General features: G+C 39.5%; 1 protein-coding gene across 2 annotated transcripts in view; it reads left to right on the top strand.

The window, feature by feature from the left end:
- Positions 1-25,289, top strand: part of HECW2 (HECT, C2 and WW domain containing E3 ubiquitin protein ligase 2) — a 432,558-nt gene that overhangs the window by 309,586 nt on the left and 97,683 nt on the right. For both annotated transcript variants that reach the window (XM_070388859.1, XM_070388865.1), the window contains 5 exons: positions 628-723; positions 9,915-10,065; positions 10,730-10,833; positions 11,348-11,472; positions 23,804-23,989. In XM_070388859.1, the coding sequence (XP_070244960.1) occupies positions 628-723; positions 9,915-10,065; positions 10,730-10,833; positions 11,348-11,472; positions 23,804-23,989 (662 nt within the window). The remainder of the gene's footprint in view (positions 1-627; positions 724-9,914; positions 10,066-10,729; positions 10,834-11,347; positions 11,473-23,803; positions 23,990-25,289) is intronic.

Here is a 25,289-nt window from a genome sequence, read left to right on the forward strand (position 1 = left end):
CTGGCAGCATCTACCAGTATTATCTGTGAGGTTTTCTGGAACATCTTAAGTCGCTCCTTATTGCACGAAGCTTCAAAACAGAAGGTTCGTGTGTGCTTTGCGTCAAAAGTCATTTTTTGCCTTCTGCAGTATAAGAAATGTCTACTGAGTTAGGTGATGTGTTCTGACACTTGGAAATATGCTGTTTGAGTGTCTGAGGATGCAAGCTTACATGTAAAATTTGCTTTCTGTCTCAGTGAATGTGGATTGGTAGAATGATTCCTTCAAACTGTTCTGTTATAGATGCATCAAAAAGTCCGAGGATAATTTCATATGCCTAAATAGCATAGACTCAGAAATAGAAATGATTTTCTTATTCCGTAATTTATTTGCTACCTAAAGTATCTCTTTTTTTCTTCCTCCATATTTTCTTTCTCCATTCATTGTCTTGAGGTCACTGTGTGACCATAAAGCTTTGGTGCATGACTAGGACCGAGGCCAGCGTGGGAACAGGCAGAGGAGGGGAGGGATGGGAGATGTGGTTGGCCCCAGGATTTATGTAAAGTTTTTTTTGTTTTGTTTTACAAGGGCTGTTTTGACACTGAAGGGGAAAACAATACCTAGGTAACTGTTTACCTTTAATCCTAGGTTGTCAATCCAACGGCCACCAGCCACTGCGATCGCTGCCTTCAGTTCGCCAGGATGTTAGCCGGTACCAGAGGGTGGACGAGGCTCTCCCACCAAGTGAGGAACTGCTAACTAAAGGGCTTACCTTGACCAAAGGGTTCAAGGGTGATAGGACCCACGGGACTTAAAGGATAGATGCCCAGGACCCCAGAAGAAGGGAGCTGGCAGCTGCCACTGGACCGAGCAGATACAGTCTGGAAAGTGCTTAGCTGTCGTCTCCCGGCTGGCACTGTTCCACCAGATGAAAGGGCAGCTGGGGAGAGTAAATAAAGGGAAAGAAATCCAGGTGTTATGGACAACTGGGTATACAATAGAAAAACTTTAAATTTGCCTAATGATGGCATGAATTTTCAATTATTACACAAATATTCAATTATTGTGTAATTAATTATTACACAAATATTTCAATTATTACACATATAGAGATTGTAACAAATAGGTAGAATCTATTAGAAAAGCTTTAGCTCCATGTATTATACTGTTTTTTATTTATTTGTAACATTTTAAGTTATTAAGTACAAGGTCCTGTTTTTTCTCTTAGGGATATCCAGAGAAGTGTTATTAATTTCAGAAGTTACTATTTTTTGGGGAGTATGATGATTATCTGGGGATTTGAAAGATATTTCATTTCCTTCACTTTCAAGAAACACATAGCACTTAAAGGAGACATGGGTGAGGACTAGGGATGCTAGGAAAGTTATGCAGCCTAAATTCAGAGAGCTGAGTGATGCCCATGGCCAATCATCGGCTGGATGTAATTTAAACTCTATTTAAGTTTCTATAATCCCTTAAAGCAATATTATTCTGTGAGAGCAAAGCATTTTGGTAAACAATGATATTAATAATAGTAAATACTGCATTTAAGAACATACTGGAAAATACATCTTTCTGCCTTATTGCTTTTCGTTCTGATTCACCTCTCTGTTCACTTTCTTATATATGATCATGGCAAGAAGCTGATCCTTTTGGCCCTCTGTGTTTTAAAAATGGTAGGACATAAGAGGGGAGAGAGAGTATGCATTTAAAAGGCTAAAATGCTGAGTGGTTAGTTTGGGCGAATTCTGACAAAAGAGCTGAAAGGTGCTATGAGCAATTTGTAGAAATATTAAATTAATCATTTGGAAATACTGTTGTGCACAAATCCTCCCCTTGTTCATATATTTGGGTAACTGAGGGTGATTATTCATAGGAAACATATATTTTAAGCAGCTTTAAAAAGTAAGCCAAGAGATTAATTAGCCATTGGGTCGTCTTAAGCAGGTTGGAGGTGGGAGAGGGAAACTTCCTTATTACTTACCCTTGCAGAAAACATTAGGGGCAGAAAAAGAAAAATATTCCTGGGTGATATATAGATATAATTGGATAAAGTTGAATTAGAAACATCAGGAGAGAATTGTGGGAGAGCTTGCTTACATGCGTATGTGGATTAATAATAAGTAATTGGAGTTTCAGGCACCTGGACATGAGGCATGGCGTTGCGTCAGTGTATGGATAAATGGCGCCCTCCTGGCTGCCTCTGAGGAGATCGGGTGCATTCAGGGCGGTGTGGCTGTAGACTCCTGGCTACATCTGAATTCTGTTGGACTCATAATTTGGTCTCTAAATTGTATTTAAGAGAGACGGGTACTTTCCTGCTGAAATTACATCCGCTCTTTGTGCTGTTTCCATGCATTTGTTTCAATACTGGTATTTGCATTACACAGATGTAATACTAAAATTTTAGGATTTAAAGAAATTAACAGTTGGTTGTTCATTTTAATAACTTAATATATCCAAAATGAGAAATGCACCTTAGTAGTATATCCAATTTAATGAGTAACTGATGAACAGGAGGAAAATTCTTGAGTTGTTCCTTCTTATGTATTATTAACTTGCAAATTTAGGGTTTTAAACTATCATGAATCAGTTATAGATTATGTCTGAGCATACCTGATTACTGTTCAAACTCCGTCCCCACACTGCTTTTGCTCTCTCCTATTCCCAGTCTGTCTCATCTATTGACAGTTTATTTAATCACTTGGTTGCCTGTGTTATTTGTCCTGTCCTGGCCAGTTCTCTGCCTTCCTTTCCTCACTGGGCAGCTCTGCTGCTAGCAGTCTCTGGCCATGCTTCTAACTTAGAGCTATGGCATTCTGCATTCACACATTGTCTCATGGGAGCCTCAGCTAAGGGGGTCCACTTGGAGTGTGCAGTTGGTCAGTCTCTTAAATGACCTGGTAGGATATTTTAAGGTTAGGGTTATACTTTTAACATTACTTATTATAGTACCTGGGGATTTCCCAGGTGGCGCTAGTGGTAAAGAACTTGCCTGCTAATGTAGGAGATGTAAGAGACATATGGGTTCGATCTCTGGGTTGGGAAGATCCCAGAGGAGGACATGTCAACCCACTCCAATATTCTTGCCTGGAGAATCCCCACAGGCAGAGAAACCTGGTGGGTCACAGAGAGTTGGTCATGACTGAAGCAACTTAGAATGCATGCATGCATTGTAATACCTAAAACTTATGTAGTGCTTTACAGTTTACAATGCATCTTAAATGTTTTTAAAAAAAATTCTTTGTAACAATTTTGTGAAGTAGGTCAAGAAAGTCTTATCTGTAACTTATAGATCAATGGGTAGACTTCAACTGACCTGATTCTTTATAGATGGAGAAAGCAAAACCCAGATAAGTAACTTAAGATTTCATACTAATAAAAATTGAGATGGGCTTCCCTGGTGGTTCAGAGTGTAAAAAATCTGCCTGCAATGCAGAAGACCCGGGTTTGATCCCTGGGTCAGGAAGATCCCCTGGAGAAGGGAATAGCAACCCATTCCAATATTCTTGCCTGGAGAATTCTATGGACAGAGGAGCCTGGCGAGCCCCTGTCCATGGGTTGGAAGAGTCAAACGCAACTGAGCAGCTAACACACACAGAAGTTGAGACACAGTCTCAAATATTTTTTTCTCCTCTATGATTTAAGATTATAATGATAAGGACTACTGTATAGGTAGATGAAAGTAAATTCTGAAAGCTTGGTTAGTGGCAAAGTGGTGACATATTTTGGTATTAGGCCCAGGCAACACCTGAAATTAGAGAGTTTGGGTACTGCTCTGAAACTTTATGTTGTGTTTTGAGGGCAGAGCTAGGAAGACTGAAAAGATGCTTAGCTTTCTTTTCTTTCCAGGTTAAAGTTACTTAGCAGAACCTTTCCTGGGAGGCCCCTCACACAGAAGAAAAGCGGTGATGGTGACAGTATTAGCAACCATCTTTTGGTGCAGATGGGTTTGGTCTGTTAAGCATCTGTGTTGGATTCAGAAGCGTTTTTTCCTCTGTGTATGTCATCCCCACACCTGCAGGACGGGGTCCTGAAGCATGATCCCCCCATTCTTGACTCTTTTTTTCTTCTTCCTTATTATTATTGTTGCTATTTTAGCTTATATTTGCCTTAAAAATATGTGTGTACTAACATACAGTGAGGAGACCATCCAATAAAGCTTGCTTCTCTCTGAAGATTTGCAGACTCAATTAAGGGGATACAGAGATGTCCTTGCCATGCTTCTTCAGTCTTAAAGCTGACTGTGTGGTCATCTGTATGTCAGGGTTATAACTTAGTCTCCGAACATCTGTTTGCTCTCATTTTATGTAGCGCAGGTTTCCTGCTGTGTTTGCTTCTTCCAGCCTTCTTCCTCCCATCTCAGGATCAGGGAGTAGATTTGGACTTAGTACAGACTGCCTCGGCTGTAATAATGATCTACTGAGTGGTTCTTAAACTCTTATTTTGCTTTAGGCCATGGACCCTGTGCTGTGACCTTACAGGCTATATAACCCCAACTGGTTGAGAGACATTCCAGTGAGCCATACAAAATAAGAAAGCTCTGGTTCTTAAAAGAACCAGGCATGGCACTCTTGGAGAGCTTTGCAGGGAAGCTGGTTGAGTTGAATATGTACTGAGTGCCTTAAGAATCTGCTGTATCTTTTTCTGAGATGATTGATAGGCTGGCAGCTGGAGGCCATTCAGGGCTGAAGCCCACTCAGTGTTATCAGCATGACGAATCTTGGTCTTTTTAGCATTAAGATGAGTGAGAAAAAAAGAATGGTCAGCTCAGCCCCTTCTGAAAAGCTATTTTATTTTTTTCTTATTGCCTCCAGTATAATTGTGACTTAACCCATGGCTGCACTGGAGACAATAGGAAGCTGTTGAAAAACATTTTTCCCCCAAAAGGGTAGGAATAGGGATGAATAATTCACTGATGAACAGTGGACTCTTATAGAATCTAGATTAGTGTATTACTTATATGGTGGGTTCAAATGGGGTAGCCCTGGAGAGACACAGGGGAATGGTTACCATTTTTTTGTGTGATTGTGCACTTTTGTTATTAGAACATCCTTTGAAATAAAGGTTTAAAAGAAGGCACTGAATGTGAAAAGTACAATTAATCTTATAGAATTTCTACTCTGTTTAAAGTTAGGGGCTCAGTCTCTAGAACCTTAAAGTTATTTTCGAGAAAAAAAATTCATGCTTTTAATCTGAAAAGCTTCTTCCTTAAAAACTGAATATTAAGAGATTTGAGATTTTTAATTTTTTTAAACTTTTTATTCGAACATAACATGCACGCAGAAAAGAGCCCATTCCACCTGCTAAATTCCCACAACCTGAGCCCACTTGGGCCGCCGGCACCACATCACTTGTTCCTTGTGCCCCCTTGCAGTCTCTAACTCGCACTGCCAAAGGGTTGGGGCACCTACTGTCTTGACTCCCAAAAGCATAGACAAGTTTAACTTACTTTTGTACTTTATACAAATGGTATCATAATTCCTTGATTGTTTCAATAAGGAAAAATTTGTAGCATCTATTACAAAGCTTAATTATTTCCTTAAAAGTACCTTTAGTTCATTTTAACTTCGTCATCTCACCATTTTGGTGAGGATACCATGATTATTATCATTTTTATAGTGAGCTTGTAAGTTTACTTCACAACCCTCAGGTGTTTCATTTTCCTAAATCCAGTTATAATGAAGTCAGGCCCCGCTCACGGTCCTCTCACCACTTTGATTCATGTAGACAGTTCGGTACTGGCTTCCCTGAGATGTGACTCATTCTGTCTAGACGTTGATTCTTCCCAGCCTAAAAGCATTCACTGAGATGTGTTCACGTCTTCGTCTGATCACCTGGGTGGTCCAGTGGAGACCAAAGTCTAGTGTGAAAGGAGTGAAGAAGAAGAATGATGAGATGAAGAGGGGCCTTACGGTTGCCCCCTGCTCCGTGCCCATATGGGCTGATTCCAAAAGTTGAAACTGTCTAAGACCTCACCTGCTCTACCTTCCTGCCTCTGAGGTAGACACTGTGACAGTGGCTTGGTGCAGATTTTGACGCTTTCTAATTCTGCAACTTCCCCTTATTGTCCAGCTATTTAAAGGGGGATATTATTAATATATTTGAATTTCAGGGTATCTAAGTATCCCATTGCTCCTGGATTTCAGTTTGGAGTATTTAGACTGAAATTTCGTTTCTTGTGAGCCTGTACTTCATGACCTCTGAGAAGTCCAGCATTAGCTCCGTGGGTTTGTACAGTGAATTAGCTACATTTTAAAGTTTTTATTAATTTGTTTGGGTGTTCCTTAAATTTTAGTGTGCTTAGGAACCACCTGGGAAGGTTATTAAAAATGTAGATAACTGAATGCTGGCTTCAGATAGTCTGATTCTGAAGAGCTAGGATAATTCCTGGGAATCTGCATTTACATCAATCCTCACAGTGATTCTGATACATACTTTCAGAGCCTCATACCTTGAGATACATTTCTCTACATAATAGTTTTCAAACCTTTTTATTGCCATGAAGCTCTTTATGGAAATGAAGTCTTATGTGGAAGACCAAAATACACAAAAGATAATATTGGAGTTGCAGTGACCGAAGTGCAGTTAGTGGATGGTTTTCAGGACCCCAGAGCCTCTGGACAAAAAGTATGAATGGATTTAGAATTTATATTGGAAATTCTGGCCCAGACATAAGATGGTGCTAGGTCCTTACTGAACCTAATGTAGTAAAATGCATGTCATTTGCCGACTCATGTTATTTTAGTATGAAAGGGACCTTAGCAATGCTTACTTCTGTCCTCTAATTTTTCAGGAAAAGAAACTGTGGTCCATAGAGGTGTAGTAATTTGTTGAACATCACGTAGCAAAAGTGTGACAAAGCCATGGCTAGTTACAGGCTTTCTATTTACTAATCTAGTTCAACACATGCGTGTGCACACACAAACACACACAGCATACTGATTATATACCCCAGTTTACATTGTGGCAAGACAAGGAAGTAAATGCTAAGATCCCAGTCTTCTAACCCTGCCTGTCTGATTTTAGTATTAGCTGTGAATGAAACTTATGTCAGACGTGTTCTAATTTGCTTTCTTAACCAAGAACAAACCAGGCCTCATGTGAAAACGTATGTTAAAGCAACATACCCCTGCCTCCTGAAAAGTAATTTTGATATATAATGATAGAGGACTGACCTTTCTATAGGCACCTCTGCTGTCTTTGCCTGGATGGAAGGGTATCGACTACTTGGGTAAGCGTGGATGTCTAGTTCACGAATATGCCAATAGCATAACAGTCTTTCCCAATTCAATGCCAAGAGTCCACTTAAGACCAGTAAAATAGCATTTCTCTTTATGGGGATTTAGGTAAGAACTTCAATGTAAATATACGATATTTGATAGGGAGAGTCATAATGTACATCCAGCATCCCATATTCTAAGAAAGCAAATTTTTTGAAGTTGTTTTCTTTTTTTAAATAAATTTATTTATTTTAATTGGAGGCTAATTACATTACAATATTGTAGTGGTTTTGCCATACATTGACATGAATCCTCCATGGGTGTACATGTGTTCCCCATCCTGAACCCCCCTCCCACCTGCCTCCCCATCCCATCCCTCTGGGTGGTCCCAGTGCACCAGCCTCGAACACCGTGTCTCATGTGTCGAACCTGGACTAGTGATCTGTTTCACATATGATAATATACATGTTTCAATGCCATTCTCCCAAATCATCCCACCCTCGCCCTCTCCCACAGAGTCCTTCTTCCCTTTGTATAGAAATATCTTTACTGAAATACAAATTAAGGTTATTCCTGGCCTTTGTGGAAAGTGAATACAAGATTCATTCTTAAAAAAAAAAAAAAAAAATTCATTCTTTTTTATAGCTATACTTTATTTAAATTATTTGTTCATTTGTTACATGCTGTGTGCAAGGTACAGTGGTGAATATATTTGGAGATCACCCCTTTCCCTCAAAGCCATTCCCCTCCATTTTGCTATCCATATGGGCCTCATACAGGTCATGTTTCATGGGGTAAATTCTTATGTAGTTTATTCAAGGGAAAAGTTCCACCTTTGAAGTTAATTTTTTATTTTCTTTTGTCAGAAAATGGAAAGTATGCAACAGTGTGTTTTCTTTTCTGACTCAAATGCCAGAAAACTTGGAGCCAGATTTTAGTTACAACCTCGTCTTGGGAGCTTGGCAGCATATTTCTCTCTCTCTCTCTGCTTCCTTTAGTTGGTTTCTATTCTGTTTTTATTCCTAATTGACCTATTCTACATTTTTAAAAAATTGGAAGCGAATGTAAACATTCTTGGGGGGAAGGAATGGCCATTTGTTTCCATGTGCGTTTGATTTGACGTACAGCATGTGCTTGAATCATCCTGGCTCTGATGAGAGAGGAATGCAGTGGGAATACTTGTTCTCAGAATCTTGGAGCTGGGAAACTATGTGAAGAGCAGAGCAAAACAATGGAATGGATCAAAGGGTTTGAAAAATGGTTCCTGAACGTGCTTTTATGTCCTTACCCTTTGACCGCATATGGCAGGCTGAGCACGCGGTCTTTTGCAACTGTCCTACTGATGAGATTGTAGCTGTCCCCAGATAATTCAGGTTTGGCAGCCTGCTTCGTCATGAGTCTGTGTCACCTTGGAGCACGAACGACATGGAGTTGTTTTTTGTCTAGTGTTCTGCTTTTCCTCAGCCCAAGTTTTCTTTCCCTTGCCATATATCATAAGTTATGACAGGCTGAGAGCAACAAAAGGAAATCTTTCCAATTCCAGCTGAGGCAGCCCTCAGTGGTCTTCTGGTGCTGGCTGGTCCACCATGCCAGTCTCTGCAATCCTAAAGACTTTGTTGGAATGCACGTTCCACTCACCTACAGAGTAAATGCCATAGCTGGTCAGGAGCAAGCATACTTTCCCCTTGGTCCCTAGTTTTAGACCCATGTTTTCTGTTGATAAACTATGTGATCACATGGAGCGTTTTGATATTAACAGAGCTGTTCAAGAGAAAGGTGTTTATTAATTTCAAAACATATTTGCCGTAGAAATAGCATTATAAAAAGAACTTTCCTGGTTAAAGAATAGATCTCTGCTGTTTTCATATATTCCTATATAAATTACCCTTCCCAACTGCAGTCAACTTAAAAATGTTGCCTTTTGTAAAGATCACCTCATGATCTGCTTATTTTAATAGGGAAATGACCTCTTAGAGAATTCACAGAGGTAGGGTGTCTGGCCCTGAAGATCAGTCTGGTTGCTGTGTTTATTGAATGTGCTCTTATATGTTTATTAACAAAGACTAATACATTTAATGGGATTGCTTAGACATAAAATTAAACAATCTTTTAAAACATGGTATTTATTTGAGGTTGGAAACAAGTCATTAACCTTGCTCTGGAAATTTATTCCTCTTTGGGAAAGTACAAATGGAAATTCATAGATAATGATACTGTTTGATAACTAGGATAGCAATTTCTTCTGAAGACTACATCTATTAAAATTGTGTATAAATGTGCGTGTGGAAATTTCCAGCTATGAATCTTTCTTCCAAGTTAGGGAAAAAACAGAAAAATCACTTTTTTTTGGTGAAAATAAACATCAATACCAATTTGGATGTGAATATCTAAAACATTATGATAACAACTAGTATTTTTTAAATGCTGGTACTTATATGTAAAGGATGAGCATTGGAGGCAGTTTGAGGGGGACCCCCCCATGATCAGGAATTTTTTAAGGGGTTGGTTTTGCACTCAGGAGCTGTTTACTGACTGGTGAAACACATTCTGGTGTGGACTAGGGGTGGGGGGGTTGCTGGATTATGCAGCCAGGTATATGTTATTAGCCCCAAATTATAGCATGTCAGAGAGATAAACACGTGCTGCTTAATGAGCCACATCAATGCTTCAGTTGCTCCTCCTAATCCCTCTCCATGCATTACTGCTGTTTAGACTGGGAGGCGCGCATTGACAGCCACGGCAGGATCTTCTACGTGGATCATGTAAACAGAACCACGACGTGGCAGCGGCCCACAGCTCCCCCTGCCCCGCAGGTGCTGCAGAGGTCCAACTCCATACAGCAGATGGAGCAGCTGAACCGGCGGTGAGGATGGGCAGTTTTGTGGTTGGGCTAATTTTTACATGTGCGAAATGGAAAACGCGGTTGCCTCTTTCATCTTTGGGTGTCCTGTCATTAAGGCGGAGCTGTGGCCTCTCTTGATACATAGACTTCATTGACTGTCTGTCTCTTGGTTGAAAAGTATTAAGTGCACACATCCACAGCTAGCTTGGAAACTATAGAGAGGAAATAAGTAATGATCAACCCAAGGCATTGATTTTTAGTACAACGGAGCATATATATTTGTCATTTGAAGCCAAATAGCTTTTTAAATATCTAGAATCTTCATTTGTGATGCATCTTTATTATTTGCCTAAGCTTTTAAAATCTGTCCTTCTTTTTCAAAAATGAATTGCTATGGAACAAAAGTTGTTCTTAACAATATGGGAATTTAGTTTTCTTTGATTAAAGGCCACAATTTAAAATAAAAAAGTTTTATTAATTCGTTAGGAAAATGTTCTACAAACTTTGAACAGAAGACATTAAATTCAATGGTTTACTTAACAGATGGCCCAGAAGGTAGAGGGGTGAGTTTGGGGGAGGAAATGGCCCAGGCTGGGGAGATGGTGAAAACGTCTGAGTTCTGGGGCAGCGGTGAGCCCCATGTTTTCGAGGCTGCTGTGATCTAACTCTAGGCTCCTGATTTTAGATACCAGAGTATCCGCAGAACCATGACCAACGAGAGGCCTGAGGAAAATAGCAATGCTATTGATGGGGCCGGGGAGGAAGCCGACTTTCACCAAGCCAGTGCAGGTAAGAGCCTGCGGGTTGGTGTGTTTTGTAATCTTACAAAAGTAGAAAACAAATAAGGGTTTCCAAGAAATGAGGCTTTCTTTAAAAGGATTTCTGATCTTCATTAAGATCTAGTAATCCAATTCAAAAAGTCAAATTCACCAGACACCTCTATTAATTTTTGACTTTTTATTTAGTACTAAGAATCACAAAACCAAATGAATATAAATTACTTTAAATCTCTGGATCTGTGCAGTAGTGAATAAAGAAAAGAATCCGATCACCTGAGATGCAACCTGCATCTCGGGATGCATTAAAATGTTAATAATGACTATGAACATTACTGAGCTCCATTTTAGTGTGATGAAGAGCAGTTGGGTTTTACACATGAATTTACAGATACAAAAAAAATATCTTGAGGATTAAAATAATAGTAAATGATATAGGTGTTCTTTAAAAATACAGATGCAAGTAAATAAGTATGTTTCCAGGTGCAAAGCTTTCTCTGAACGCCTTTGTGGTCTGCCCCATCTAGATTTCCGACGGGAGAGCGTCCTGCCCCACTCTACCTCCAGATCCAGGCTCACGTTGCTGTTACAGTCTCCCCCCGTGAAGTTCCTCATCAGCCCAGAGTTCTTCACCGTGCTGCATTCCAACCCTGTGAGTAGCCAGTATGAGAGGATGTGAGCAAACAAGCAATAGGCCAGAGGAAGTTATCCTCATTTGTGTATTGACAGTAAGAATGGAAATAGCTGGTGTTTACCAAGTGCCATGTGTTCCAGCTCAGCATTAAGTACTACCCATGTCTTGAACCATTTAGCCCAAACCTAGAAACCTATGAGTTCGATAAAACTTTTGTGTTTTCCTGATGAAGAAACCAAGGTACAGAGGGGTGAAATAAACTGCTCAAGGGATTGTTAGGGTTAAAATCCCAGAGATGCTGACTCTCTGTACTCTTAATGATCACTTTATTTTTCCTGCACAAATATAACCAACTATCTGAGCACCGACCACAGGCATTGGTTAGATTGGGCTTTGAGATCATGATTATGGGCTCTCCAAAAGAACAAAGAAATAAAATGTTACATTGCTATAATCTGAAAAAATAAATCAATAAATAGAGGAATATTTTAAAATATATAAAATGTGTATAGGAGATCATGTTTTTGTTTTTGTTTTTTTTTGCGGGAAGAGAGTAGTGGTGTTTGGAGCACTTGAAATAGCACATGCACGGACCCTAGGGCTCAGAAGAGGGCAGAGGGGCTGCTGTGTGGTGATAGAAAGAATGAGTGGTGTGGTATTACACTGGACATTGGAAAGTCAGCAAGATCTGGATCATAGATCTGCCTGTGGGGCATGGCAGGGGATTTAGATTCTATTCTGAGATCAGAGTGACATTCTTGGATTTGGAGGCTGTAGAAAGGCAATAGTAGAAGGTTTTAAAGACTGATAGTTTTAAAGATTGCGAAGGAATTTGCCCTAGAAATAAGACGGGCCAGAGCTGTCTAGGTAGAAAGAGCATCATTTACAAAATAAGAGATTCATAAAGTTGCAGAGCTGTCTTAGTAATTTGTAGAACTACTGAAACTGAATTATTAGTGCAGCAGTTTGGTATTGCTGGTATGTGGAGAGCATAGGACACTAGCAAAAGTCAGATTTGAAAGGTGGGCAGAAGCCAGGTTGTTGTTAAGTCGCCCAGTCATGTCTGACTTTTTGCAACCCCATGGACGGCAGCATGCGAGGCCTCCTTGTCTCTAACCATCTCCTGGAGTTTGCCCAAGTTCATGTCCATTGCATTGGTGATGCCATATAGCCATCTCATCCTCTGACACCCTCTTCTCCTTCGGCCCTCAGTCTTTCCCAGCGTCAGGGACTTTTCCAATGAGTCAGTTGTTTGCATCAGGTGACCAAAATACTGGAGCTTCATCTTCAGCATCAGTCCTTCCAATGAGTATTTAGGGTTGATTTCCTTTAAAATTGTCTGGTTTGATCACCTCGCTGTCCAAGGGAATTTCAGGAGTCTTCTCCAGCACCAGAGTTCAAAGGCATCAATTCTTTGGCACTCTGCCTTCTTTATGGTCCAGCTCTTAGAACTGACCACTGGAAAGACCATAGCCTTGACTATATGGACCTTTGCCAGCAGGATGATATGTATTTTTTTCAGAAGCCAGGTTACAGGAATCTAAACTCATGTATGGAACAATTCTAGGAGATGGAAGGCTTTCATATAAAGAAGAATGAATAACATTTAGAGTTGTCTGTAAAACAATAAGTCATGCTGTGGTGGGAAGAGCTTTGAACTTGGAATCAGGTAACACAAGTTTTCCTTTGCTTGTTCATTTGTTTATGCCTTCATTCAGCCAATATTTATTAAATACCCATAATTTGCCTAGTACATTCTAGAGTCTCAGGATAGAGTGGTAAACAAGACAAGAGTAGAATAAAGATGAACTAGTGAACAAAAAAATAATTCAGGCAGTGAAATCTGTCATGAGGCAACTGAAACAGTATAGACGACAGGGCTAGGGTGAGTAGGGGGCCAAGCTATTGGAGATGCTGGTTTAGATCAGGTGGATGGAAAGACTTCTCCAAGATGTTATACAATTTCAAGAAGCTAGGAAGGTAAAGGTCTTAGAGAAGAACTTTCCTTGCCAAGCAAGAGCAAAGGCTTGAGGACAGGAATGAGTTTGATGTAGTATATGGTATGATCAGAGGGGTGAGCAGGGCTTCAAAATGTAGGGCTTGTGTAATCTGGCAAGGAGTTTGGGCTTCATTATAAGTGGGTTTTATTCCTAAAGGAGTTCATATGGGGATGTAGTTTTGATTTTTTTTTTAAGTTTCTTCTACCTGCTATGTTGAAAATAGGTTTTAAAAGGCAAACTTGTCATGCGGGAATAAGTGAAAAGGCCCTGGGGTGAGACATGGACAGGACCTGGACTAGTGCAGCAGCAGTAGAGATGGTGAGGATGCATCTTGGAGAAAGAGCTGATACTTTTCACGTACTTTTGTCAATGAGGTCAGCACCTTCTTTGTTGAGCCAGATAATAGTTTTTGAATATTGGATTTATTTTTGTTCATTTTGTTTGTGTGTATGTGTGCTGTTTGCAGTGTAACAGCACAATTTGAACTTCATTCTATGTTATTAGCATTTTATTTTCTTCATCAATTTCTTAAATCTAGAACTTATGTTTAGAAACTGGCAGCAAGCAAACTTTTTCTGGAAAGGGCCAGAGCATAAATATCTTCAGCTTTTGGGCCAAGGACAGCATGCAAATGAATGGGTGCGATTATATTCCAATAAAACTTTGTTTGCAAACAGCCAGCCAGTCCATAAGTCTCTAGTTTACTCATTTCTAGTCTAGACAGCCCATAAAACAGTATTAAGACTTGATTTGCACTTACTGATTTCTGTAGTGTTAATATTCCCGCTGTGGTCAATTTCAAGCTACCATCTTTTTTGTTGTGTGATTTCTATTTTGTTATATATATTCATTTTTTGTATTTTCTTGATTTCACGTATTATGTGATAACATACTGTGTTTGTCTTGGTCTTATTTCACTAAACATAATACTCTCTAGGTCCATCCACATTGTTGCAAATGGCAGAATTTCATTGTTTATTATGGCTGGATAATCGTGTCTTCTTTAGCTGTTCATCTGTTGATGAAAACTGGTTGCTTCCATATCTTGGTTATTGTAAATAATACTGTTGTAAACATTGGGGTGCATGTATCTTTTCAAATTAGTGTTTTTTCCCAGATGTATACCCAGGAGTGGAATTGCTGGATCATAAAGGAACATTTCATGCAAAGATGGGCTCGATAAAGGACAGAAATGGTATGGACCTAACAGAAGCAGAAGATATTAAGAAGAGACGGCAAGAACACACAGAAGAACTGTACAAAAAAGAGCCTCACGACCCAGATAATCACAATGGTGTGATCACTGACATAGAGCCAGACATCCTGGAATGTGAAGTCAAGTGGGCTTTAGAAAGCATCACTACGAACAAAGCTAGTGGAGGTGATAGAATTCCAGTTGAGCTATTCCAAATCCTGAAAGAGGATGCTGTGAAAGTGCTGCACTCAATATGCCAGCAAATTTGGAAAACTCAGCAGTGGCCACAGGACTGGAAAAGGTCAGTTTTCATTCCAATCCCAAAGAAAGGCAATGCCAAAGAATGCTCAAACTACCACACAATTGCACTCATCTCACACGCTAGTAAAGTAATGCTCAAAATTCTCCAAGCCAGGCTTCAGCAATATGTGAACCGTGAACTTCCTGATGTTCAAGCTGGTTTTAGAAAAGGCAGAGGAACAAGAGATCAAATTGCCAACATCTACTGGATCATGGAAAAAGCAAGAGAGTTCCAGAAAAATGTCTATTTCTGCTTTATTGACTATGCCAAAGCCTTTGACTGTGTGGATCACAATAAACTGTGGGAAATTCTGAAAGACATGGGAATACCAGACCATCTTATCTGCCTCTTGAGAAATTTGTATGCAGGTCAGGAAGCAACAGTTAGAACTGGACATGGAACAACAGACTGGTTCCAAATAGGAAAAGGAGTAAGTCAAGGCTGTATATTGTCACCCTGTTTATTTAACTTATATGCAGAGTACGTCATGAGAAACGCTGGACTGGAAGAAGCACAAGCTGGAATCAAGATTGCAGGAAGAAATATCAATAACCTCAGATATGCAGATGACACCACCCTTATGGCAGAAAATGAAGAGGAACTAAAAAGCCTCTTGATGAAAGTAAAAGAGGAGAGTGAAAAAGTTGGCTTAAAGTTCAACATTCAGAAAACTAAGATTGTGGCATCCGGTCCCATCACTTCATGGGAAATAGATGGGGAAAACAGTGGAAACAATGTCAGACTTTATTTTTCTGGGCTCCAAAATCACTGCAGATGGTGACTGCAGCCATGAAATTAAAAGATGCTTACTCCTTGGAAGGAAAGTTATGACCAACCTAGATAGCATATTCAAAAGCAGAGACATTACTTTGCCAACAAAGGTTCGTCTAGTCAAGGCTATGGTTTTTTCTGTGGTCATGTATGGATGTGAGAGTTGGACTGTGAAGAAGGCTGAGCACCGAAGAATTGATGCTTTTGAACTGTGGTGTTGGAGAAGGCTCTTGAGAGTCCCTTGGACTGCAAGGAGATCCAACCAGTCCATTCTGAAGGAGATCAGCCCTGGGATTTCTTTGGAAGGAATGATGCTGAAGCTGAAACTCCAGTACTTTGGCCACCTCATGCGAAGAGTTGACTCATTGGAAAAGACTGATGCTGGGAGGGATTGGGGGCAGGAGGAGAAGGGGACGACAGAGGATGAGATGGCTGGATGGCATCACTGACTCGATGGACGTGAGTCTGAGTGAACTCCGGGAGTTGGTGATGGACAGGGAGGCCTGGCGTGCTGCGATTCATGGGGTCGCAAAGAGTTGGACACGACTGAGTGACTGATCTGATCTGATCTGATCAGATGGTAGTTCTAGTTTTAGTTTTTTGCGAAACCTTCATGCTCTTTTCCACAGTGGTTGTGCCAGTTTACATTCCCACCAACAGTGGACAACAGTTCCCTTCTTTCCACATCCTCACCAACATTTTTTATTTGTAGATATTTTGATAATAGCCATTCTGACAGGTAGGAGGTAATATCTCATTGTACTTTTGATTTGCATTTCTCTTATGATTAGTGATGTTGAACACTGTTAGCCATCTGTAAGTATTATAAAAATTGTAAGTAAAAATTCTATTTAGGTCATCTGCATGTTTTTAATTGGGCTGTTTGTACTTTTTGATACTGAGTTGTGTGATCTGATTATATAATTTATATTCTAATCAAGGATATTAACCCATTGTCAGTCATATTATTTGTAAATATTTTCTCCCAATTAGTAGGTTTCCTTTGCTATGCAAAAGCTTTTAAGCTCAGTTAAGTCCCATTTGTTTATTTTTGCTTTTGTTTCTTTTGCTTTAGGAGACATCCAAAAAATATATATTTCTATGATTTAGGTCAGGGAGTGTTCTGCGTTTGTTCTCTTCTAGGAGTTTTATGATTTGATGTCTTACATTTAAGTTTTTAATCCATTTTGAGTTTAGTTTTGTATGTGGTATGAGGAACTGTTCTAATCTCATTCATTAACATGTAGATGTCCAGGTTTCTCAGCACCACTTATTGAAGATACTGTTTTTCCTCCACTGTATACTCTTGCCTCCTTTGTCATAGATTAATTGACTTGAAGTATGTGGGTTTATTTTTGGCTTTCTGTTCTGTTACATTTATCTATGTATCTGTCTTTGTGCCCAGTACCACACTGTTTTTGGAAAAGACTCTGATGCTGGGAGGGACTGGGGGCAGGAGGAGAAGGGGACGACTGAAGATGAGATGGCTGGATGGCATCACTGACTCGATGGACGTGAGTCTGATTGAACTCCGGGAGTTGGTGATGGACAGGGAGGCCTGGCGTGCTGCGATTCATGGGGTCGCAAAGAGTTGGACATGACTGAGCGACTGAACTGAACTGAACCCCACTGTTTTGATTACTGTAGCTTTGTGTATATTCTGAAGTCAGGGATCATGGTCACTCTAGCTTTGTTATTTTTCTCTCAGATTGATTTGGAAAGTCATGGTCTTTTGTGCTTCAGTACAAATTTTAATATTTTTTTTTCTAGTTCTATGTAAAATGCCATGGATATTTCATAGGGATTGCATTAAATCTGTAGATTGCCTTGAATAGTATGGACATTTTAACAATATTAATTCTTCCAACCCAAGGATACAGAGGATCTTTCCTTTTCTAAACATTTTCAGTTTCCTTTATCAGTGTTTTATAGTTTTAAGGACATAAGTCTTTCACATCCTTGGTTAAGTGTATTCTAGGTGTTTTATTCTTTTTAAGGCAATTTTAAACAGAATTTTTTTTTTGCTTTCTCTGTTAACTCATGATTAGTGAATAATAGAAAAGCAACAGATTTCTGTATTTTAATCTTTATTTTATGACCTTGCTGAATTCATTTATTAGCTCTAATACTTCTTTGGTGGATACCTAATCATCTTTATTGAAAACAACAAAAATTAAGTAGATACATAGTTGCCATAACTCTAAAGGAAAACTTGAGGAACAAAATACTGTTTTTTGTTTGTGTGTGTCTGTGTCTGTGTGTGTGTGTTTTTATTGTTTTTGCATTGTAGTTGCTTTAAGATATATTCTACTGCCCTCTGCTGGTTATGATCAGATTGCTTCCAAAATTGTCTTAATTTCCCCTGGTAACTCAAGATTTAATTCTTAGTGTCATGTCTTTGATATTTGGGATGACTGTGTTTGTCTAATAATTATCAAACATACATACATTTCATTATATGCAACTAAATAATTTTTCCAACATACATGCCAAATGATTATTTTATACTGGAGGGGGTAGCCATTCCCTTCTCCAGGGAATCTTGCCAATCCAGGGATTGAATCCATGTCTCCTGCATTGCAGGCAGATTCTTTACCATCTGAGCCACCAGGAAAGCTCTAAATAATTACTACTTTAGCTTTTAATATGTTCTAGAAAAACTTTAATTCTATCATATAAACTCCTTTCTACTTAATGAAAAAAAGTATTGTTCTAAAATACTCATATATTTCTTATAAGTCAGAGACTTTTGCTATTGCAAAATAGATGAGTTGATAATTACAGTTAGTTTTGTCAATAAGTTTAATTTTCCCTCCATTTTACTTCTTAGCCAGATGAGAAAAATATAAAGTCCCTATGATTAAAAATATTGTAAAGATAAACTGCATAAAACAAGACTATTTCCATATACTAGCATATATCTTATGAAAACAATATTACTTGATTTTGTTTATAATAAATTTTGTTTAGTGAATAATGTATACAGATGCTCACATCTACTTCCTTGTGAGCCTTTGTATACATTTACTATGGCAGCAGTGATAATGTTTTCCAAGCATGAGTTCAGAATACCTATTCTTGATGAAGAATTTCTGGAAAATGAAAGATTTTATTTAGCAACAACGTACTAACCTGTGTTATTGGAAATAACAGAGTAAATTAAGACTGGGCCAGGTAATCCTGGACATATGATCACTGTAACACTTAAAAAACCTGCTCCCAAAAAAGGAGGTTTGATTATTACTTGCATTGATTGTGATTAATTAATTGATAAGTTGGTTGATTGATAAGACATATAATTTTCTTATTCTGTTGCCAAATGGCAATAATTTCCTCTCGGTTCTTCTCGATATTTTTCACTTCTAACTCTTCAAACACTTAACCATACAAAACACATTAAGCTCTAAGGAGTGTAATTTTAATGAAATTCCACAAAGAAATTCAGTTAATACTCAGTTGATCATTCATCTAACCATGCAGTGTTTATTTCTTTACTAGAACGATAAGACAAGAAATGACCAAGAGGATTGGGAAATGGAGTTTTGGATTAGAGAAGGGATAACCAAAATGGACATTTTAAATCATATTGCCAGGCAAGAAAACTTTGCATCCTTTAGGTATCATTTAAAGGGGTTCTGCATACTATTAACAGTTGCCAGATCACCTTAACCGGTGTGAACCCGCATGCAGCATCTTCCAAGGTGAGATCACTCTGTGCAAGAAGTTTTATCATGACACTGCTATGAAATAAGTCCACTTTTGTTTCAGGTAGCAGGTCAGATCCCTTTACTGCATCTTGTTCTGTAAGACCAAAGCAAAACAGCAACTCAAACGCAAAAAAGGATCCCTTTCCAGTTAGACCCACTAAACCCCAGAAGGGAAAATAAAGATGTTTCTTTTCTTTTCACACACAGGTTTGTCCTGTCAGCTTCCATGAAGACAAGGCTCTTTCTACCTAATCCTACCTGTTTAGTGTTTCTGAGCTTTTTAGTTAGTTAGTGTTAGTCACTCAGTCATGCCTGACTCTTTGCGACCCCATGGACTGCAGCCCACCAGGCTCCTCTGTCCATGAGATTTTTCAGGCAAGGATACTGGAGCGGCTTGCCATTTCCTTCTCCAGGGGATCTTCCCAACTCAGGGATCGAACCCAGGTCTCCTGCACTGCAGGCAGATTCCTTACCTACTGAGCTACAAGGGAAGCCGTTTGAACCCCTCTAATTCTTAGCTCTGCTAGTTTTATCACTGTATTTCAGCATTTTCATTGCAACTGTGACCTCTGTTTTCCAAACTACTTTCTGCCTCCATTGAACACCTGTCTTCCACCTTCCCCTGTAATTTTCCCTCTCGGTTCTTTTCAGTGATTGGGTTGTGTTTGTCTCTGTATCCTCAGTGTTTAGAACAGGGCTTCCCTGGTGGCTTCGATGGTAAAGTGTCTGCCTGCAGTGCGGGAGACCTGGGTTCAATCCCAAGGTTGGAAAGATCCCCTGGAGAAGGAAATGGCAACCCACTCCAGTACTTTTGCCTGGAAAATCCCGTGGACGGAGGAGCCTGGTAGGCTGCAGTCCATGGGGTCGCAGAGAGTCGGACACTACTGAGCAACTTCTCTTAACTTAGCACATAATTAATAAGAGGTTATGAGACCCTTCTTCCCTTAATAGAAGGTGGAATGCTTGCCCAAGATCTTCAAAGACTGAAAGTAGAAAACAGTTTTACTACTATCATTGATCTGTTAGAACACAGTGGTGGTAGGCATAATCCCTTATATATTCTTGTACTTAGTTCAACTCTATGGTTTTACAGTGATTTTTACCTCTTCAATGTACTTTTATACCCATTGTTCCACTGGATTTGAATCCCACATGCCTATGAAGAAATCAGGGCAGTTACTATTATCCCATCATTGAGCTGAGCAAATTGAGGCAGAGATTAAATGACTTTCTTTGTCTCTATCCATGAGCTGTGATTAGAAACCTCAGCATAGTTCTGTATAAACTGGAGTATAAATATCTTTTCTGAATAAGTATACTTCTGGTCATATATATGTATATACATATATATAATGTACATTTTAAAACAATACTATATATATTGAATAAACATAAAATATATATTCAAAAATAGAATAGATGGATATGTATATAAGCATATGTATGTGTTCTTGGTTGATCAGTCATGTTCAACTCTTTGTGACCCCATGGACTGCAGCCTGATACGCTCCTTTGTCTATGGGGATTCTCTATGCAAGAATACTGGAGTGGGTTGCCATGCCCTCCTCCAGGGGATCTTCCCAACCCAGGGACTGAACCCAGGTCTCCCGGATTGCAGGCAGATTCTTTACCTACTGAGCCACCAGGGAAGCCTATATATAAATACAGACATGTGTAAATATGTTACACATACACATATATAAACATACATAAGTAAACGTATATATGTGAGTAAATATATATGTAATTTCTTTATAAACATGCAGCCAGAGTCTAGAGGGATGTTCCTGTTTGCCTTATATGTTTTATATAGACCTTAATAATCATGTGCATATTATTCAGAGTTGAAAAAGCGGTGATTCTCAAGGTTGTTTGCTAGATACTGATGAGAGGAATCTTTCTTATGGTAGATGCTTTTTGCAAAGATCAGTTGAACTTGGCACTATATTACACGTCTCACTGAGTGGAGAGGGGGAAGATGAAAGGACGTAATTAATTCTAAGACCAGCCTTAAGACTCCTGTGCTGAAAGAGCTGTCCAACCCCAGGGGATTGCTTCCTGCCCGAGGCTGGGATGGGTTCCTTCACCTAATTACTACTACTTGCCGTAATGCAGTTCTACTGCTTTTCTTTAGCTGAGTGAGGAGCCTTTCTGGTGCCCCAGATAAAGAATCAGGATGTGGCCTATTTACTTATTTTAATGGGCCGGGGGAGGGTTAAGGGAGGGTGACAAGAGAATACACCTGTTTAGAAATGATTTATCTGACAGAATTATCCCACAATAATTTGTTCCCAAAGAGACTTATTAGAGAGCATGACTTGAAAGTTCATTACTGTCGCCGTCACAGAGGCTAGTGTTATCTCCGCCTCTATGCTTGCAATGGCTTGTGTGAAAATAAATCAGCAACATGCAGCCAAATACAGAAAACAGATGCCTTGTTGATTGTGCATAAGACTCCAAAGCAGGGTCAGCCACAGGCTAAACTATTAGTTAGCTAATGTTAGTCTCTGACAGCCTCCAACTTATTTTATTAGTCTCCTTCTCTGCTTTCATGGTATCACTTTCTTATTCTCTCATGCTCTAATTGCCCAGAGCCCCTGCGTGGGCCTGCCTGCTCTGGCAGTGCTCTGTGCTCTGAACCTCATAATTTCTCACAGCCGTCAAACCTCCTCTCATTTAGACTATCAGGTTGAAATGTGATCTCAAATACTTGCTACTCAGGTGTACTGAGAAACTAGTACACTAGTATTTGAGTAGAGTTTAATGTGTCTGACCTTCCTGCCTTCCATTTTTATAGGGGAAAAATAATTTCTATACAAAGCAAAAGGTTAATGATAGCAAATCAATCAGAATAACTGTAGAAAAGTTACTTTGTGTAGTGTGAGTTATACATCAGTCATGGTGACCAACACGTCTCAGTGGCTTAAGCTAACAGAGGGCTGTTTCTCATTCCAAATTGAGTTGTCAGGGTTCTCTGATCCCTGGAGTCCTTCAGAAACCCAGGAACCCAAACTGAGAGCAGCCACCATTTCAGACATGGCCAGTTGCTGTGCTCACCATGCCAAAGGAAAGAAAGCTCTTGAAGGCACTCCCGTCAGCAATGAATTGTCTGACCTAGACGTGACACATTCTGAGAGTCTCTGGAAAGACAGGAACATTGTTGACTGTCCTTGCTTATTCATCTTTTATTCTCAATAACCAGCGCAGTAAATGTTTATTAAGGTGAAGTTATTTCCAGAGATTCTGATTTCTTTCGGGTTTACCTTGGTCTGTCTAAAAGAAAATAAATAACAGAACTCATAAAGTAAAGCCTGTAGTCCTCCACACTCAGTCTGATATCCCTGGGATACTAAAGGTAGGGGGAATCCAAAGCCCTTTAAATCTACCTGAGGAGAATAGCGTTCCGGGAGAGATCCTTCATGGTGGGTCAGTTTCATGAATATCACACTCCTTCAAGGAAATAGCCTATACAGTTACTCCTTTTCTACTGCTTGGCACATGGTACTGTGTTGAATATGTGTTGACTGACTCATAAGGACAGCCCATGGCTTATGGTCTTTTTTTTTTTTTTTCTGGACTCTTCTTTAAGTATCAGAAGATGACACTGATGACATTTTACAGAACAATCACTTTTTTATGTGTTCTGGTATAATGGGGTTTTATTAAATGTATATTCAATCATGTAAATTTAGCCTACCAGAGTGTGTGTATGAGTATGTGCGTGTGTGTGTGTACAGGAAAAATAGAAAAGAAAAAAAGATAAAAAAATACTAAGATATACAGTCTAGGTAATTCTGCTTGCTATTCTATTTACTGAGATTATGCTTTTAAGCACAAGATGAAAAACTCTAATCTACTGTGGTCTCAGTTGAATATGATTCTCAGTGGGAACTACTCAGCCTATTGCATGTACTTCTAGTATTCAGATTTATGGCCATTTTTCTATACAACTTGGCTCCTAACTATATGCCACCTGTTTCATTGGCATGCACCCAAAGAGCCAGAGATTTTGTGATGGAGGAAATGCTGGTTATAATGGGGCTCTCTGTGAGGTGGTATATTTGTTTCCTGAATGGTGTAATTTTGACTGTATGGGGTTTGCCTAAAACCAACTTTAAGGTCTTACATCTCCTGTAGAATGAAACTCCACAGCGTTACTGTTCCTTAGAAAACTAGATTCATTAGTGAAGACTCCTTGACTTTCTGTAGTCTATTTTACTTTAAGCAAAATTATTTTGCTTTGTCTCCTGTGTGGGTCTAGAGTTCCAGTGAATCTGGTATACCATCTGAAGATTAAATATGTCCATGGGAGTTTATGTGTTGCTTTCGCATGTCACAAAGCAGATTAACGTGGCTTTCCCATCCTTCTCTCCAGAGTGCCTACCGCATGTTTACAAACAACACATGTTTGAAGCACATGATCACCAAAGTCCGGCGGGACACCCACCACTTTGAACGCTACCAGCATAACCGGGACCTCGTGGGATTCCTCAACATGTTTGCAAACAAACAACTGGAGCTGCCAAGGGGCTGGGAAATGAAACACGATCATCAGGGCAAGGTAACTTGTAGGAGTGGCCGTGGGGAAGCCGCCGCATGACTGTGTGATCTTGTGACTTTGGCACTTGGCTCTACCCATCAAATGAGGGCTGAAAGTCCTTTGTGAGGGGAAAAATTCCATCTCCTGGTTCAAAGGAAACCTGGACAAGCAGGTTGTTTGTTACCATCAGCAGTTGCTACCCTCTTTTGAAGTGGTATATACAGTGTATGGGAGTCAGGGCACTTGCTGGGCAAAACACCCACTTTGCATGGACATTCTTTGAACTGTAATCTCACCATTTTCTACTGATTAGAGAAGAGGTTTCTTAGGCAATGATACTTCCCTCTCCTAGCTGTGTTGTGGATAGTTGAATACAAGTTGTGGCATTGTTTGGAGAAGGTGGCTAGGAGGTTGCTAAGCAACAACACAAGGTGTGTCTTGACACTATCCGGGTTTGGGCCTTAGTCTTGTTGGTTCAAAACCCTGATTTTGTTAGCACATTAAACAAGATTCAAAGATTGATTAATTTATGATGAGAAATATGTAACTCTCGCACAGTCCAGGTAACCACATCTGCACTTCCTTTTTAGACAAATGAATCAGAAAGCCGGGTTACTATCAGGAGGTTGTCTTATGAGTAAGAAATCAAAGTGAGAAAGTTAGTAATTCTTATTAAGGTGTTTCTCAGCCAAGATTTTGTTTATTTAACTCTTGTTCGGCGTGTACTAGGAGCCATGAACTGTTTAAGTTCTTTATGTTTAAGCTCTCCACAATAACTCTGTAAGACAATACTTTTGTTATTATTGCTATTTACATATGCAGAGTTCAGGTGCAGAATGGTTCAATGACTTGCCCAGGGACTAGAGATGGGCAATGTCTGAGCTGGGCTCTAACCCATGCAGTCTGGTTCAAGGGTCCTTGCTCCTAACCACCATAGTATGCTCTCCAAGTATTGAGAAACCAACCAACACTTTTCCTGTCTGTAAAAATACTTGAAATACGTGACTTGTAAGTGTGGGGAGGATTGACAAAAATTTATAATAACTGTACTTGACTTTTTCATTCAACAAATATTTATTGAACACCTGTGCAAAACAGAGCAGCCAACAACTCCATAGAACTGTCTTTCTGATGGAAAGAGATGGCCAATGGACAAGTAAATACCACGCATGCTAAGAGCTGATTAAAGTTTTGATTTAGAGGAAAGCAGGATATGGGGTCTAGGAAAAGGCAGGAGTGGAGAGTTATTTTATAGAGGGTGTCTGGGGAAGGACTCACAAATTAAGCTCTGCATGTATGCAGATGTAAATGAAGTGAGAAA

The sequence above is a fragment of the Bos mutus genome, chromosome 2 (genome assembly GCF_027580195.1).
Source record: "Bos mutus isolate GX-2022 chromosome 2, NWIPB_WYAK_1.1, whole genome shotgun sequence".
NCBI classification, from domain to species: domain Eukaryota; kingdom Metazoa; phylum Chordata; class Mammalia; order Artiodactyla; family Bovidae; genus Bos; species Bos mutus.